Genomic DNA, 19,501 nt, shown 5'->3' with positions numbered 1-19,501 from the left:
TGAAAGGCCAGTTGAAGCTGATAAGACACAATAGAGGCCTTAATTGATGCAAACCGACGAATAACAACTCGTGAGATCGCTGAGAGATTAAATTTATCGAATCCAAACGTTCATGATCGGATTTTGAAAGGCCTAGGTTTAATCTCAAACCTCGACATATGGGTTTCTCGTGTACTTACGGAAAGAAATTCTTGACGTCCGTGGTTTGCTTATCAAGCGTTAAGAAAATTATCCATTTTTGAAGCGCATCATCAAGAAATAGGTTTGTTTTAACAATGTTAAATATAAGAGTGATCTGTTTAATTTTAAAGCTTTTAAAGCCATTTTAAAGCTTCTACCGGACAACACAACAAACAGTGTGCTGTCACCAGCTGGACAAACTGAATGATTTACTTAAACAGAAAAGGCTAGAACTGATCAATAGAAATTCTCCACCAGGATAATGCGAGACCTCATAGAAGTTTTGTAACTCGCTAAAAGCTTTTACAACTTGGATGGGGACTGTCACACCCATTATATTCTCCTGATCTGGAACATTCTGTTCATTATTATTTGTTCTGAAGTCTACAAAATTTTTTAGATTGTTAAATCTTTACTTTAAATGAAGAGGTCAATCATGCTATTGCCAAAAAGATGGCAAAAGGTATTGGCCTAGAATGGATAACATATTATTCAATAAAACATTTATCCACCTAAGAAAATCTTTAATTTTCATTAAAAAATCCTTTTTCAAATAATAAAACAATAGAAAAAATCAAATACAGTTTTAAAACCAACAAGAGTAGTCTCGCCGAAGCTTTCTCGCATACTCTACAATAAAAGTCTCGTCCCTCCTCCACTGAATTAAATTATGCACTTTGGGTAAGGTTGTGAATAACTTACGTGGTATTTGTGGACGATAGTTACGATAGATCTCTGAACAGAATCTAGCACTTTTACTGAATCTATCGCAAGAATATACATTTTATATACTTTTTTGCTGCCGATTAACAATAAAATTTGGCACGAGACTACAGTTGATGGTCACAAGATAATATAACAAATTTCCTTGATTTAAGTCATTGTGTTTACGAGTTATTGCATTTACATCCATCTGTTTCAAAATTTGATAAGTATTTTTTAGATACTAAATGTGTACCAAATTTTATCAAACTAGCTGTTTGCTTTTGCAGTTATTGTATTAATTTATACTCAAAAAGCCATACAGACAGACTTCTTCTAAATGCATTTTGCTCAAGACTTGATAGGAGCCTGCAACTGAGGTTGTAATTCCTCATACCAAATTTCAATAGTCTAGTTCAAAGCATTTTTGATTTTTCTTTATTTTCTAGACAGGTATAATTTCCAAAATATGCTTTCTGAGCTCAAGGAGATCTAAAATGTGGAAATTTATCAAAATCATCATTTTGAATTTTTTAATGATTACAAAACTTTCTATATACTTCACACAATAAGAAAATATAAGACGAATAATTTTTAAAAAATGAAAAACATTCAGATGGTATTATTTACTTAGTAAACCTTATGCTTGTTATATTTTAATATTAATACAAGAGATAAAAGCAATTCCACAAAAGACCTCAGATGTGGTAGCAAAAAAGGGCTTTGAATAAGTTGTGCAAAAATTTGCATGACTAACGAAAATTATATGTTTGTGAATTAATCGTTTAAACTACTAAGGTAAAGAAATTCTATATTGCATGAAACTTTCAAATCTTTCCTCCAAAAATGAATTCATACAATAAAGTTTATTTAATATGTTTTAAAACACCATATATATGTAAACATAATAATTTATGTAGCAGAAGGCAGTTTTGAAGGCAGAGAAGATACTTTGAATTTTGTTTTATTTCCATCTCGGAAGGCAAAAGCAGCACAGACAAGGCACGTCCGTTCACATCTCGGCACAAAAACAGAAAGAAAAGAGAGGGAAAATAATTTTCACAGTGCTTTTATACTATTAAGATTCTGATAGGGATTTCTCACAAGTGCCAATTCTGATAGGGAAATACAGGGATTTTTTCAAAGAATGTGCTTGGCTGGACAGTTTTTATAACTTCACTCAGAGTGTGGGAACTTGTTGGCTTTTAGCCGATTCAGCAATTTTAGAACTCATGTTGAATTAATTAAATAGAAAAAGTTTAATGAGATCAGGAAATAAGAGAATATTTTAAAATGAAGTTGATATGGGTTAAATTGAGCTAAAAATTAGGAAGTTAATTCAGTTTAAATTAAATTTTAAAATATCATTACATATATATATATATATATATATATATATATATATATATATATATATATATATATATATCAAAAGTTAATAGTAAAATTTTTAATATGAAATAAATAATTTTGTAGAATTGCATTAAAACATAAAGAGTTCATTAAATTTAAGAACTTCAACACATATCAAACAAAACCAGAAGTTTAAAAAAGGTATAATTTTATATGTACAAATAATTCAATATAGTTACAACATTGACAAAGCTTTAAGTTATCCCACAAATAATACATATATTTCAACAAATATAAAATTCAAAATTAAGTATCCAAAATAAAAAGTAAGTCTAATAATAATTCTGCAGAAATATCAACTTTGATGGTGGAAAACTTTCTCTACACAATGGGCATTCTTCCTAAAAAAAGAAGAAGCATCTGTAAATTTATGAACAAAGAACAATAATAAAACTTTGTGAATTATCATTATTATTGGCCGTTTTTTCAATTTATAATATGTTTCAATTTTTTTAAAAAAATTCCAGAGCATTGGTGTATGAACAATTCAATCATAATATTTATGAAATATTTTTTTTCAATTTCTATAACATGATACATTTCAAATATTTTTTTCATATTCAAATTTTAAATTTTTTTTAATACACAGATTCCAATTTGTTAACAATCAAGTTCTATTCAATTTCAAACTGTTTCTGGGCTGCAATCAACAAAACTTACTTAAAATATAAAAGTGATTTTTAAAAAAACTGAGATAAGTGAATCAAAATTTTTAAAAAATAATAAAAGAAAATAAAATTTGAAAACATGCTTAAAAAATCTTTATATAATTCATGGTAAAGATCTACAAAACCAAAAAATATATCTCAGGATGTAAAATATTTAGATTTAAATATTAATATTAAAGATAAACCAAATTGCAACTAATGGAACTAAATCATAACAAATTTTAAAAATTCAAAATCTCCTCCTTTCAAATATACTTTAGATTTTCAGAAACATTGAAGCTATTATGATTCAGTACAGGAAAAGAAAGTGGAAAGAAAAATATATAGAAGGTAATAAATGATAAAATTTAAAAACTGTAACCAAATTAATGCTGTACCTTAGTTTGCATCCAGGAGGTAATGCAAGACCAACAAAACAGATGTCCACATGGTGTAGCAGTACTATAACTTCTCTTTTCAAAACAAAGAGAACACTGGTTCTTTGAATTCACATTTTCAGACTGACTATAAAAAGCAAAGAAAGAAACTTGTTGCAAGCACTTAAATACTATAACAATTTTATTACTGGAAGCTCCAACTATAGGCAATTAAAATTTGACTGTAAGCAAAAATTAATATTCTTAACTCACAGGGAAACTAATATTGAGAATACAATATTGTACTTAAGTATTAATAACATGAAAATAATTTTTATGTAACTGGAATAAAATATCCATTAAAATTTAGATTTTGAATAATTCAGATAAACAAAAATAATCTTTAAAAAAATGTTTTTAAACAGACAATAAGAGAAATGGCAATCAGCATTAATATATAAGTTAATTTTCAACTTATCTGCTTAAATTTTATATTTAAAAGAAAAACAACAACAACAAAAAAAAAACTCCTAAAATTTGGATAGCAAAAATTTTAGTTTACTTCCAAATAAATCAATATCAGTGAAAATATTACAAAAAATTCATCAAAAATTAAAACCAGAGCTGATGTTTCAACGACTTCAGACAGAAAGTAAATCAAATTAATAATAAAAAAAAGCATACTGTTTCAATTTTAAACCTTTCACTATTGATCTGGCCCAACCTTCAGTACAAATTCTATATTAATGGCCTGTTTCTGCTTCAAATGAGGGGTTCAGGATGTAAAATGAGCTATCAATAAGAATGTCTTCACTTTACATCCTGTATCCATCATTTGAAACAGAAATTGGCAAGCTAGTAGAGAATTTGAACAGCCGATTGGCTCAGTTAGTAGTGAAAGAATTAATGGAAGACAACATTTACAGCCAATTTTTTTTTTTTAAATGTATTAAAATGAGATATTTAACCTCTAACTCTTATTAGTCCACTGGCATCACAATGATGATACTGCTTTGCATGTATCTTTAGGCTTACAATACATATAACTCATTTTTTTAAATTCATGATCAGAATATAATTACTTTAATTAGCAACCAAAATTAGTAACTAGAGTCCCAATATCCTAATAAACATCTGTCTATATTGTTTGATAAAAAATTGAATTATATGTATTTTAAGACTAAAGAATGCTGTACTGCCAAAAATATTAAGTTTCAAAGTTTCCAATTTTTAAAATTTTAATTTATTCATGTCCATTTTTAAATGTTTATGGATTATCTGGTAAAGAGCTGCTGATACCAATATTATGATGATGATTAACTGATATTTCTTATTCTCCTAAAACTCATTTTAACATGCAAAGATTAAATATTTACTTGTTTACTTGCTCCTTAACACTGACAGGTGAAATTTTTGTACTAGAGGTATACAAATTGATTGCTAAACTGAGACAAAGCTGAGAAGCAGCAATCCAACCTAGTATTCTGTATGGCCTTTGTTGATTTGGCAAAGACAACCATCGACGTATAATAAGCTAAAGAAAACATTTAACAAATTAAACATTTAATCACAGAAAAGTTTGAAATCAAATATATTTTCTGAAATTTGATAAATAAATATAGATTGAGAATCAGCAGTATAATTTAATGCATCGGTTATTTTTAAATATATTATTAAAAACTAATATTACAAATCTAGCAGTTAATATCAAAGTATATATAAAAGGAGGAAGCAAATTTCCTTGTCTTAAAATACAAACTTTCAAATATTCTTAATAAGATTGCATTTGATTTGAAATATGTTATTTTGCATTTTTTATGTAAACTGAATAATGGGACAATAAATTATTGATTAAAATTTAGTACTTAAACTACTTAACACTCAAATGATCAAATCAGATCACTGAAATACATGGTTTTTTTAGTTTCATGAAAGATGGCCAATATATGTCATTGTATATATCAAGCTCTGCATCCTTCTATTTTCCAGGATAATTATGAGGCTAGAGTCAATCATGCTGTGATCTTGGTTGTGTCAAGTACAATTATCTGAGGCTATTTTATACCACACAGATAATACTAGATCATATTATCAAGTAACTCGATTAATTCTCATTTCTAACTTAATGCTTTATTTATATTATTCCATATTACTATTTATCTTTATCAAATATATTTGTTATACTCTTAATGCCATCGAAAACTACTTCCCCAAAGTGAATAACAGTGGCTTCTTTTTACACAATAGCTAAGTGCACCCAAATTGAAATAATAGCCAAATACATCGGAATGTCCATACAAGATGTCAAGATTCATCTATTATAAATGCAAAGAGTGTAGTTAATACTTATGCACACAAACCTGCATTTGCCCATCCTCGATGAAGATAATGAAAATGTTGGTTAATGCTAAATATTTTACTTTTTCCTCTTCTTCACTGACCTTACTTAATTTAACTGCCATTTTTGCATTGTTATTTTACTACTTCAAAAAAAAAAATGGAAATTATCTTGGACTGATTTTATATCTGTGGATTTATTGGACATTCACATTTTTAGTGGTTTCCAGTTTTTAAAAAATCAACCTTCTATTTCTAATCTTCAATAAGTAATTACCTTGTTGCCAATTTTTTAAATGCCTAAACATTTTTCATTTGTTCATTCTTTTTTCTTGTTCGATTCGATAGGCTAATTATAGCAAATTCTGCAAAAGTTAATCATGTATCTCACAGATATTAAAAAATTTCTAATGCACCTCCAAATTTGGGGCATTAAATAGAAAAATATACAAAATGAAAAATCAGATTAATTTTTTTTTCAAGCAAATTTTAAGCATAATATCTAAATGATTTTTTAATATAAAATTTTTCCAAAAATAAATCAAGAAATGCAGACTTGTAGTTAATACAAATAAGACAGGGGAGTGAAAGCCAAATTACATTTGGAACAAAAAATGCAAACATTTACATTTGCTTATTAAAATAAAAATAAAGATATTAAAAAAGGACAGCAATGCAAAATGTAACAGCATAAAATGTTGATACTCACATACTTTATTCCTGTAAGTCTCTTTGAAACATCATGATAATTTCCATATAAGTAAAATGCAATTAAATGAACTCTTTGCAATACCGTAATAGCTCTAAATATCATTGGTAAATAGTTTTTTAAAGTGGTGATATATGCATCACTATCACTACATTCGGTGGGAGATATTGAAGACAACTGATTTTCCAGCCAGGTTTGAAATCTCAGCAAGAAATAGTACCCAAAAGTACGCAAGCTGATATCTGTAAACCGTACCTGATGGGGAAAAAAAAAGTATCAGGAACAACTGTGCAAATATAAATATAATTATGTGATATAATGACAAAAACATAGAAAGGATGACTAAAAAAATAATTAATACTAGTATATGCTTGATGTTATGATAAAAATGAGTTTGATAAACATTTAGTGAAACATGAATGCTCTATAATGTTCTCTGTATTTAATAATTGTTAAATCCAATGTATGCATAAATGCTTTTACAGTTATGCTTTAGTTTGCTTTTTGTTTAATTTCTACAATAACCAAATATAATTTTGCACATATTTTATATCATTACATATTTACTTAACCTCTTAAGGCACATATATGTATTTTGATTATCATATAAATAATTCTGAGGGGGAAAAAAAAGACTAATAGAAAAAATTTCAGATAAATTTTCAGTTTTTACAGAATTTTCAGTTTTTTTTTTTTTTTTTTTAATGCATTATTATTGATACAAAATAAAAATAACATAACTGTATTACAATTCTGTATTACAAAAATTTGTCTTTCAAGAGATTCATTTCAGCAGTTAAAATAAAAATATTCAATAAAAACCTATAAAATAATTAGAATGTGAGTAAAGACTGAAAAAATTGGGATAATTCTTATAAATTATAAATACCAATTTTAAAAATATAAAATTTAAATAATAATAATTAATTTCAGCATTATTCAAAATACTTTAATTATTTAAAATGAAAGTCACTTATATTTATTATTCGGTTCAAAATATTAGGTCTAAATTTGTTCATACAAACAAATAATTATAGAATAGTTCAATTTTTTAAATTAAGAAATTCATTTCAATATATAATTGAGAGTACAAAAAAGAAATTTGTATTAATACTTTATTACTTAAAATAGTTTTAAGAAATAACTAATACTGTACCCATTTAGATGGTATTGATTTTAGGTTCCTGTCAATTTGAATGATATTTGAATACTCTTCGCCAAGAGTTTGAAGACCTGCAAATTCATTTTTTTAAAAAATTATGAAATTGATTACAAATTAATCATTTTGTTCTCTTTTTTAAAATTAAAAGGAATAATGCATTAAACTTATTTCAAATAAAGAGATCATCAAATATAACTAAGAACTAATGAAAAATTTTATTACATACAAAATTTTCTAACATTATGTAGAAAATAAAATAAAAAAAATGGGCAATAATTCACCAACTCAAAAGAGATAAGTTGCTTGTTGTACTCAGCCTATATTTTGGCAACTAATAATAAAGAATGTGTGCATGTGTATTAACACTCTATAGTCCAAACCATTTGAAATAGAGCTATTAAATTTTTCCACACATTTGCTTAAAGCATTGAAATATGCTCTTCTGTACATTTTTTTTTAATTAGAATTTTAATTAAGCTGAATTTTGGCATTTTCCCACAATAATTTCTAAAAATGTAACTATACCAACATGAATTTAATACACAAAATTTAAGGAACATGGATTTAATATTAGACAATTTGACAGAATTATGAATATGAAACTATATCTAAAGAATTTATTTGAAATACTATAATAAATATTCTCATTAATCCAGTTGATCACTTGAGGTGACTAGTATGTTACAATTTCTGATTAATTTACATTTGAAAAAATAATTTTCTGGTCACATGAACACTGTCTTTAGTTAAGTTTAATTTCTAAGCACTTTACTGATTAAGATAGAATTGTGCCCTCAATCTTGATTTGCCATATTTCCAAAATGTTTAATACTTTCAATAAATTAAGTAAGATGGTATCTCAATGTTCATCTCCAAGGAAAGACAATAAACCATTTAAAAAAACATCTTGTTTGCATTTAAAAGTGAAAATGAGTAAGTATTAACATCTGTTGTCTCATGAAAAGGTTTACTTTCTGAATAATTGATGTCAATACATGAAGAGCACAAAAACACCAAAACTAATTACTTCATAAGTATTACTAAATAGACATTAACCTGTGGACACGTGATGGCATGACAGTGAAACCACCACTTTCTAAAAATTATATCTAAATGTGCGGTAGTTACTGATCAAAACCAAAGGCTCTAAAATAATATTCTAACTTTAATAATTACCTGTAGATGTCAGCATAATAGTTAATATTCCTCTTATGTATAAAAAAATGTGTTATTTTTAATGTTTTTTTCTCAATACTTTCAATTTTTTTAGCAAGAAAAAAACAAGCAAATTCAAAATGCCCTCATAAATCTGTTGTATGAAAGCTGCCTACAACATACATATTTTTTTCAAATCAAATTTCCGAAAGAAAAGTTCCTCATATTTGACATAATTTTTAGGTGGTTTCAGGGACATACTACCACACACCTACAACATAAGATGCTCTATCACTTGAAATGTGTTAGCGAAATAGACATGTTTTCTTTCCCCTGTCTCTCTTATTCAAGTGGCTGATAATTTACAAGGGGTTTGCCATGTGTTTTGTGGGTGAGGAATTTATTTACATTTCAGTGAGGTTTATACAAACAGGATGGTAGAATTTTTTTCTTTTCACTTACTTTCTTCTTGTATTAGTAAGCAGCCATATTCTGGGGATATTAAATTATTTTCTAATATAGTATCATTTTCTTAATTTTTAAATGGTTAATTTAAATATTATGTTTCTTCATAACTTGAATATATTGTTGATTGCATTTAAAGTCTAAATGCCATGTAAAGAACTTGCCATTGCTAGCTTTATTTGAAGATTACTTGTTATTAAAATTGTTGTTTTTTTGTTTTGTTTTTTCATGTTGTAAGATTGTATGTTTTAGTTTGTCCGTAAATAAATAATGAGTAATTATGCTACAAAAAGAATTAAAACATATTAATTATTCATAAGAAGAATATGTTATAGGTGTGCGATGGTACTCCAGTGAAACCAACACCTCTCTCGTAGTGCAATCCACTATAAAATATAAAAAACTATTTTTTTTTAAAAAAAAAGGTATTTTTGCTTCTTTTAGACTCTAAGTATGTCAATTAAGTACATAATTTTTAAAAATTCAGCAAATTTGTACTTGTGCACTTAAAAAAATTAAAGCTATGAGAAAGAGAGAAATCAAATAGAAAATAATACAACCATAAAATATAGTGCTTGGTAAAAAGCTATATATATATTTGCCTAGCATACAAAAGAGCCAACTTTACAGATAAAGCTATTGAAATTAAGTCCAATTTTAGGATTAGCATTCTAATATAAAAATGATTCTTCAAGCAAATATAAAACAACATATGCAATAGGGCTAACCAAAAAGTCCTACATTTTTAATATAAATAACATCCTTTAATAGTAGATAATGTATTTAAAAGCTAGAGAATTTTATATGAAGATGCTTTTTTTTTTTTCCTCTCTTTTTTCCCTCTCTTATAAGAAAACATTCCTTTTAATTCATACCAATCTCTCCTTCTCATACATTACAATATTCCTGAATTATATATTCAGCCACAGGAAGATTTTTATTTTTAAATAAGAAAATCAGTATTAGAGGCCTAATTAATGGAAAAGAATTTCTACTGAAATGTCTTTACTAAAACACAGACTGTAAAGAAATCAAATGCCAAAAATTAAAAACAAAAAATTTTAAAAATTTACCAGATAATGTAGTAAGACTGTAGAAAAGAGCATCAGAAAACACACTGCTGAAGTCCTTCCATTTAATCCAAAGAGGTATACCTTAGATGAAACATCATAATTAACATTATAAAAGTATCTCTAAATAACAAAACTGAATAAATGAATTTGTGCATGGATTGTAATATTATGCATATCAAAAAAGAAAATAAAGGCTTTGGGGGCAATAAATCTCAAAATAATTATTTTTTATGGTCATGAATTAATTTTAGAATTAGTTTTCAGGACAAAATGCAAAATATGTTTTCATTTCAAAAACAATGTGTGGCTTCCCTGTTTTTTTAACTAAAATATCTATTATCAGTCATTTAATCTGACTAATTTTAACACATTATATTATTTTAAAAACATCATTTTAAGACTAAAAATTCATAGAAAAAAATTTAAATATGTATTGCAAAACAAATAACTAATTTACAAAGTAGCCTAAATAAATACAATAGATTCAATTTATACATGTGCTTTAAAATGAAATCGTTCTTTTCCTACATAAATTCAGATTTAAAAAATAATAATAATAATAATTTTCTAGTTATTTAGACATTTGGCTTTTACTAAAAACTGACTTTAACAATTTGATATTGATTTGGAAACATAAAATAATGTTTAATAAGAAGAACTGTCAATTCATTTTTGTGGGTGAGTGTTCATGATGGCAATTCTAATATCTAAAGCTGACTCCAGAGCTCCATAGAATAGCATATCAGAATGGAAGTTTTAAATGCAGTGGGGAAGAATTGCCCACTGCACAATTCTTCCTTTTCTTCTAAATAACCACCAAAATCAAATAAAATTTCTGATCTTGGCAAAACTAAGGAAAAGTTTCTATTTTAAAACCTGAGGCATGCTTCCCATGGTCTTATTCTATTTTGAATACTTCATTAGTAAACATGTGCTATGCTTTATAAATTCAGGCTATAGATAGGATAACTTAATTAAGTACCAAGAACTCAAGATTAATTTTTTATCTATTTAAATTTAAAATTCATTGCTTTAAAAAATTAGATCAGAATTAGATTCACGATAGCCAACTCTTTCAAGAAAATTCATTAAAAATATTTTGATACTAATATATTATAATTTAATAAATTAAAACCATACCTAAACATTTTTGAGTGACGTCAGAAATCAAATTTCTCAAGTATTGCATATATTCTTCATCTTTCTGAGATGCTCTCAAGATTTCAGCAGTACCAGCAACTTTTGGGTTTGTCATTTTCCTTCAACTAAAAACAATTTGACAAGATGAATTCTATTAAAAGGCTAATCCAAATTATCAAAGATTTTCACGCTTTTAGATAAATCATGATAAAAATAAATACTGAAGAAGTCTGTAGAATTAAACATCCACATGAAAATCCAATGTTTACAAAACAACTAGTTTCCTATAAAATCCCGTTCACTCCTGAATGCAGAATTAACCACTATATGTGAATACGATTACGGATCCGAGAATGACTTCAGATGATGCCGAAGAAACACATATGGATAGTATCATTTCAGATATAATTGTTCAGTATTGGAAACATTTATTTGTATTAACATTATAATTCTTTCTATCGTTTAAGCGAATCATTTTGTATATTTATAACTGAACTCTAAAAAAAAGAAAGCATTTGTTCCCATTATTATGCATTTTCCCTTTATAATTATTGTTAGCGTTTTGATTGAATAGTAATTCTGTTCTATCAAAATGTACTCGAACTCATCCAAATTAAAGTACCGGCTATTTTTATCAGTAATTTTCAGGTATTTCATGTTAATTTAAATTAGCCTTTTAATCTTTGTGTTCCATTTTTTTTTTATATAATCAGTTGTTTCCTGTTGCAATGTAGCTACAAAAAAGAAAAGAGAGAAAAACAGCGAAGTGTGTAGTCACCTCTCACAAGAACCGCAATTTTCTGTTGTGTTGTGACTTATGGGACTTTACAAGCCCGCTGACAGATATCTGTCAGCGGTCTTTATGCCTTCATCTTTATGCCGAGTGAGCGTCTCTTGTTTTTTCAGTAGGCCAAGAGTACGACTTAGCTACTCCATGCGTCACATTTGCTTGTACAACCCCTTTTTACAGGGGGGGGGGCACATTCACACACCTCACAGATAGAAAACAGAAAAAGAACACCCATGCCCGAAACGGGACTCAAACCTGGGATGCCCAAATCACGGGGAAGACGCGTTACCCCATGCCGGGAAGCAGGAACGCAATTTTTTGCATCGAAGGAAGTTTTCCTTTATTCTTACCGTGAGCCGAATGCCATAGAAATTCTGAGTGAATCTTGAGGTTCAAGCCTTGCACAAAAGAGGCTGTGTGTTTGTAACATGTTTTTTTCCCCCTATTTTGTTTATTTGGGTGGGAAAAGCCGAGAGAAGGTCTGACAGTTGTCAACATGAACAAATTCTTCTCCCTCTCTTTCTTATTCAATGGCACATTTATGGGAAGGAGGGTTACAATCATTTTTAAGCGAACCATGCATAAGACCTTATCAGACGGCCAAATTCCGTCTACACTTTCGTGGACAAACGCGCACGGAAAAATGTGTGTAGTGACGTCACGTGGGGATTTGCTGTATGGTAAACCTAAAACACAGGTGTACTTTATGGCTAATTTATCACTCTTCATTCGCTTTTTCTATTTGGTGAATATCTGTAGTTTACTCATTTCATTAGTGGGATTCCTATTCATACATTCCGTACATTATATCCTGGGATATTTTGCTGTTCCATCAATTTTATTAATTTTTCAGTAATAATGACAGGTTTACGAACAAAAAAAATCTAATAATTGCATAATGTATCTGTATTGGTATTTTATAGATTGTGAAAATAAAATTTAACACAGAAATATGCTTAAAAAGCGATTTTTTTTAGTTGGTTGTGGAAATAGCTTTAAAAATAAAAACTTCACTATTATTTATTAATTAAAACATTAAACAATAACAGAATCATTCATATTCTGCGATTCCCTTAAATGTATTATATAATGTGCTGAACAATATTTCAGCGGTAAGAAAATGAATTGATCCTTATTCACTTTCACAACAGCATAGGAATTAAATAATTTTTTTTAACTGTATGGAAGATGTTAATAGAAATATAGAATTTAGAAATTTTATATTCTAAATTCTATATTTCTATATTAGAAATATAGAATTTTAGAAATTCTATATTTCTATTATTTTAGAAATTCAAAAATTCTATCTTTATTTTTAAAAAATGAAGATTTAATCTGTTCAAATAGAGTTTGTGGTGGTAATATTATAAGCCAGATAACAACTTCCGAAGAAGAGTGTACACTTTTGTCTAGTGGCTATGTTACTCGGCTACGAACCCTAACGTTGCGAGCTCGAACCTTCAACCTACACGTTGGTGATCCTGGTTCTGAACAACCGCATCCTTCGTTCTGCTGTCGTGGCTCCATCTACCGCAGCAACCACTCACACACGCTCACCGTCGTCCGCCATAACACTTGGCGCGATTACAACGTTCGTCGCTCGCCATAACGCCTGGCGCGATAATCCCGTTCGTCGCTCGCCATAACTGGCGCGATAAGCTCTACCGACTCACTGGTGGGGGACTGTTGTGGTGGTAACATTATAAGCCAGATAACAACTTCTGGAGAAGAGTATATACTTTTGTCTAGTGGCTATGTTACTCGGCTACGAACCCTAACGTTGCGAGTTCGAACCTTCAACCTGCACAAGTTCACAAAAAGAAGACAGTTCACATAAACATTAATAATTTTTTTTTAATTTTGAAAATAAATTTTCTTGGTTTTGATGACTATCTACGGGTGTCAATATCTCTTCATCTTCTGATAATTATTGTACGAATTTCTTCGTGTAACGTTTTTCTTTAATAATGAATATTCAGTGGATTCCAAATAGCCGGCTTTTCGTGAATAAAGTCGATAAAAACTCATTTTTTATCACACGACCATACATCATTTTTTGCCGTCTTTTAAGGAGTGATTCGGATATGTGTTTACAAATTAGTTTCATATTTCATTAGTTTTCAATCGCGCCATTCTTGGCAACTAAGTCACTACCAAAGCCATGCACGATTGGTTGAATTTCGTTTGCAAACAATCTTTCCTTCACTATCGTCTACACTTTCGAGCAGGTTGAAAACGGTCCACGATGACGAAAATCCTGCTTGACCAGTTGCCTGCGGGTATAAAGGCCTTATCACACGGGCAAATACCGTCTACACTTTCGTGGACGTTTTCCGTTATTGGCCGTATATTGTCTTTTACATCATAAGTGGAAGAGTGGTAATGCAAGCTTTTGTCGATAATAATGCCGAGTTTATACTCGGCCAGTTACAAGGCGTTCAATAGGCAGCGCATGCATAAAAAGTGACTGATTTATTTTTGCCACAATTTCATAAGATAGATTCAGGCATTCCATCCTTGGTATAAATTGCCGCTTTAGCGTCCCTGAATTTTTCTTTTTTCACTGCGCATCGTATTAAAATGATGTATATTTACACAAAGAAACATGGTAAAAAAAGCCATCCTAAAGTATCCCTAAATTTGAAAAATTATAGAAAACTAATGACAAATTAAAAAACACACACACTCACACAACTCGTATCAGAAAGAACAAAGAGCCAAAAATGCCGGAATTAATCAATGATAAGTGAACCAATTTTCACGCCACAAAAACCTCCAAATTGTACAAAAGCATGTGCTGTAAGAAAAAAATACAATACAACGGCATGTTATTGTCCCGTCGGTAACATTAATTAAAACTAAAGAGAGGTATCATTTGAAAGCCGCCTCATAAAATAGTGTATGAAATGCATGCGTGGAACCCAAATAAGGAGACAAAACAAGTACTGAAGGTATCTTACTGCTATATAATGTGAGTGCAACATTCGGGTGAATAGTTTCGGATATTCTTGTAAAATCAAAGGGCAATCAGTATTCAGTATCAATATAATTTTCAATGGAAACCATTTCAAGCAAACGAACTCATTTCGGCATAAAATTATTTCAGCTGTGAAATAGTTTTCTGAAAGCAGTTATCTTTGAAATTCTTTCATATATGCAAAAAAATACTATCTTTCGTGATGATTACAGCGACTGCGGTCTTCCCACAAAAGACGTGAAGATTCTTCTGTATGAATTAAAAGGAAAAAGGTTGTTTATCAACAGATAATTACTGCATCTCATCAGAATTAGTAGAATTGTCGATAAACAGCAAAATAGTCATATGTGGATTTCTGTGACCAAACCGAAAAGGTTTGCCTACATCATTACCTGTAAAAAAAAAGAGATTTATCTGCAGCATTAATTTCTCCTAGGTTAAGAAAGGGGAAATCACGGCATTTTAAGAAGGTAAAACGTGTGTCAGAAAATGATAGGATAAATGAACCACTTTTTATACGAAACACCATCCTTAATTTAGAACTGATTAAAGTAAAATCTAAGAGAAATACTAACTGAAGAGAAGTGAAATCTAAAGCGATGATATTTTATAATACGATTATGGGTGTAGTGAACATATCAGACCAATGTCTATCCTACTACTCTGCCGTCAGATATCAATAGCAAAAATACTATAAGAATATTTTTCGGCATTTATTAAATTAAGCAATATTGAATTTTTTTTTTTACAATTTACAAACATAATGGTAAATCTATCAGTTTCCGAATGAAAATAACGAACGATTGATCGAATACAAGGTACTGATCCTAATACTCACAGCAAAGTTACCACTAAAGGTTCTGAAAATGTAGCCCATTTCGTTGACAGACTTCAAATCTACAGAAAGATAATTCTAAAAAAAGGAAAATATGTGCGAAAATGTATCGTGTGCTATCTTAAAACCATAATAGAAAGAGCATTTCAAGAGTAACACGGTTTGAATGCAAAAATTGCGATGTTGGTTTATGTACAACAACCTGTTTTGAAATATATCATACTCTGACGCTATTATAAACAGTTTGGACGTAACATGTGTGTATAAATTTCTTAATGTTTTTATTTATGATTTTCTGTGTTGCAATTTCAAAATAATGCATTTGAATTACATTTTTATATAACCCCCCCCCCCGAAGGGAATTAATGCATGCAATTAAGGACAATCTCTAAAATTGTTTTTCGTTACTTTCCTTGTTACTTCCACATTATAGGGTGCGTTGAGCATATATGTTTTCTTTTCTACTACAAAATATTTAATATCAATAATATTCGTTGATTGCAAGAAGTTATGTTAATATGCAGTATATCGCTTCAGGGACAATCAATGATTACTACGGCAACAACATGCGCAATTAATGCGTTATATTATACAATGAATTTTTGTCATAATTATTCAGTCTGAATTTTTATTACAACCTGGGAGTTTTTTTTTATATTATTAAACATTGTGAATTATTTGACTGCATTTGTGAATTATTTGACTACCATTTTATGATTAGCATTTCAAATTATCTCGATAAATAATATGGAACAAAAAGGTTTTCATTCATTTCCTTACTAAGCGTAAAATAAATTTCAAATTCTTATCATATTATAAGAATTTAAATATTATTTTGTTTAAGATCTTATCTAAGCATTGTTTTTCTGATAGCATGCAAAGTACTAAGATGGGAATTTATATGCATACAAAATTTGTTTTAGATATTTATATTTGATAAGATTTCCAGGATAAGAAGCCCTTGTTGGTGAAACTTATGTCAAATACAAATTTCCAGTAATTTCTATACAATAATAAATCGTCTCTGTTCAGAATCGAACTGGGAAAAAAAAAATCAATAAATTCCTCTATGATATTCTAAAAAATCATGCGTGCACCATTGTAAAACTACTTATTTATAATGCTATAACTATTAATTCTTTCTATTTAATATTTTTTTGCTGTGACAAAAAATTTAATAGCGGTAACAGAACTTCTGTACATTTCATAATTATATTTAATTTCAATTACTTTTTTATGATGAAATAAGTTAAAAAATATACCTAAATAAAGCATGTATCTTTACCAATAGTTTCTTAAGATTGGTTTATTTGTTTTAGCTGTTATTGAATGATTTCAAGGATAAAAATTTTACTATATGTCTCTATCTGACATTTCTATTGTGGTTTCGAAATTGTGAGAGCATGAGAAAACAATAACAAAAGACGCTAAATAACCAAATTTTTTTAAAGAAATTTATCAGAAATCAATGAAAAAGTTTACAAATTTAAATCTAATTGTAAAATAAAGACTTTATCTGTATTTAATTTAACAAGTTTATGAAATAAAGTCAGTAACTGCAATGGACTAATTTAACTAACTTCAAAGATTAAGTCAGTAACGCAACTAAACTTATCGACACAACGATAAAATGTTCTATGACCTGACCATATTATATTACATATAAATTTTGTGGACCTGTGAATTAATTTTTCCTCTAAAGTAATATACGCACGCGCACACACACACACACACACACACACACACACACACACACACACACACACACACACACACACACACACACACACACACACACACACACACACACACACACACACACACACACACACACACACACAAAACATTCTTTAATTTTAAGAGAAGATAACCTCGTGCTTGCTGAATCAGAGCATATGAATAAGCTATTTCTTCTAATAGTAGTGAGTACATTTATTCAACAGTGAGTGTAAACTTCAACTTTATTTTGAATTAAAGTGTGCTCTAAATAGTCATATAAAGCAAATTTCAGTACAAAAATCTTATACAGATAATAAAATCATTATTATATTAATTTATTCATTTATTTTGTTATTTCTAATTTTTCATGAGTGTCAATTATTGTAGGTTATTTTAGAATACGACTTATTAAGGATCTATCAATATAATGTATTTATGTCCTGTACAAAGCATTAACAGTATGATTTTCATAAATTTAGAAGGGAAAAAAACCCTGGTGATGTGGTTAATTCACCTAATGTGGTGAAGCTATATATATATAAGCCAGATAACAGCTACAGGACACGAGTAATTACTTTTGTCTTATGATCATGTTACTCGGCTACGAAACTAAACGTTGCGAGTTCGGTCCTCGTTATTATCAAATCGCTACACACCTATATTATGCGACGTCTACTGTTTGTCATGTTACCTTATTTTGTAAAACTTCTAGAATTTTTAAGTTGGTTTTCGAAATATGTTCCCAAATCGAACAAGCATAAGTTAGTACTGGACCCATATAGGCAGAATAAATAAATATTTTTTGTATTCTTATTTATTTTTGAATTCCGACATATGATGAAGTAAAATTTTTTGTTTAATGTACGGAATCTTGTCTTTAGTATATAGACAATAGGATTTCCAAGTTAATTTGAGATCTAATTATACACTTAAATATTTGCACTCCTAGGACCAGAGTATAATTTCGTAATGCATTTTAATTTGAAGAAATTTGGGGGAAGGGGTAGAGGCTTTATAAACTTAACTGCTACTGTTTTAGATAAGTTAATTACCGATATTAACGCTCAATGATTGGGGTTTAAATGCAGCGGAGCAATCTAGAACCATCTGACTTTGGTAGTCATACACGAACGACAGCAGTGAAATCTGCTTTGAAAGAACAGCAAGTGGTATCTACGTCAGGGATTGCTGACCACCTAAGACTTTGAAAAGGAATAGAAAAATTCTGCTTTCATTTTCAGCGTATCTGTATAGTAAAATCCGTGAGATTTTTTTTTACAGATTATTGGTTTAATTTCGATGGTTTTTCAGAGAGCTCTGCATGTTCAGTAGGGATATTTTACGAGCGGTTATTACTTAACCAATATCAAAAAGTCACAAATACCAGTGATTAATACTTTTCTAAGATTGGTGTGATTCAAATCCTTGATACGATCTTACTGGTGATATTTCGATTACAGGTTTTGAATCACGATAGAAAGTAACAATTGATACGATATCACTGAAATTTACCGGAGCGGTGACTTCACTGGAAAGAAGCGATCGATACGATCTGTCCAATGGAAGCTCTCGAACAAAACAGAACAGGAGAAATCTGTGAATGGATTTAAAAGTTAACGGACCGGTTATTGGAATTACCGTATCATTGAATTGCATATCATTGAAATTTATCGGAGAGGTGACTTCACTGGAAAGTGTGACTCCACTTCAACCTTGACTTTCCGATATTCGCATTTAATGATGCACTATTCCATACAAATCCTTTTTAATTGCTTGTGACTTGACTTTGCATATATTCCATTTACTGCTGTCGCCATCTA

At 29.1% G+C, this 19,501-nt stretch overlaps 1 protein-coding gene across 2 annotated transcripts; it reads right to left on the bottom strand.

Annotated features, from left to right (window-relative positions):
- Positions 1-2,426: 2,426 nt before the first annotated feature.
- On the bottom strand, positions 2,427-11,720 carry LOC129972167 (peroxisome biogenesis factor 10-like). 2 transcript variants are annotated; one of them, XM_056086188.1, is made up of 8 exons: positions 11,582-11,720; positions 11,361-11,485; positions 10,221-10,301; positions 7,522-7,598; positions 6,366-6,620; positions 4,696-4,853; positions 3,341-3,467; positions 2,427-2,636 (listed from the first exon to the last, which is right to left on the bottom strand). In XM_056086188.1, exons 2-8 carry the CDS (start codon positions 11,473-11,475, stop codon positions 2,568-2,570), a joined length of 882 nt encoding a protein of 293 aa, XP_055942163.1. In that variant the 5' UTR covers positions 11,476-11,485; positions 11,582-11,720; the 3' UTR covers positions 2,427-2,567. The 2 variants fall into 2 exon arrangements, with proteins under 2 accessions (XP_055942163.1, XP_055942162.1); XM_056086187.1 differs by having other exon boundaries at positions 11,361-11,674.
- Positions 11,721-19,501: the final 7,781 nt, after the last annotated feature.

This window comes from Argiope bruennichi, chromosome 6 (assembly GCF_947563725.1).
Source record: "Argiope bruennichi chromosome 6, qqArgBrue1.1, whole genome shotgun sequence".
Classification (NCBI taxonomy): Eukaryota; Metazoa; Arthropoda; class Arachnida; order Araneae; family Araneidae; genus Argiope; species Argiope bruennichi.
The sequence above is the reverse complement of the archived record's forward strand: the minus strand, read 5'-3'. Positions and strand labels throughout refer to the sequence as shown.

Excerpts from the sequence above, each read along its gene's own strand:
- LOC129972167 (XM_056086188.1), bottom strand. The coding sequence starts at position 11,475 with ATGACAAACCCAAAAGTTGCTGGTACTGCTGAAATCTTGAGAGCATCT. Across the intron at positions 6,621-7,521 it reads AATCAATACCATCTAAATGG|GTACGGTTTACAGATATCAG; the intron begins GTACAGTATTAG and ends TTTCCCCATCAG. Across the intron at positions 3,468-4,695 it reads GTTAAGGAGCAAGTAAACAA|TCAGTCTGAAAATGTGAATT; the intron begins GTAAATATTTAA and ends TGCTTTTTATAG.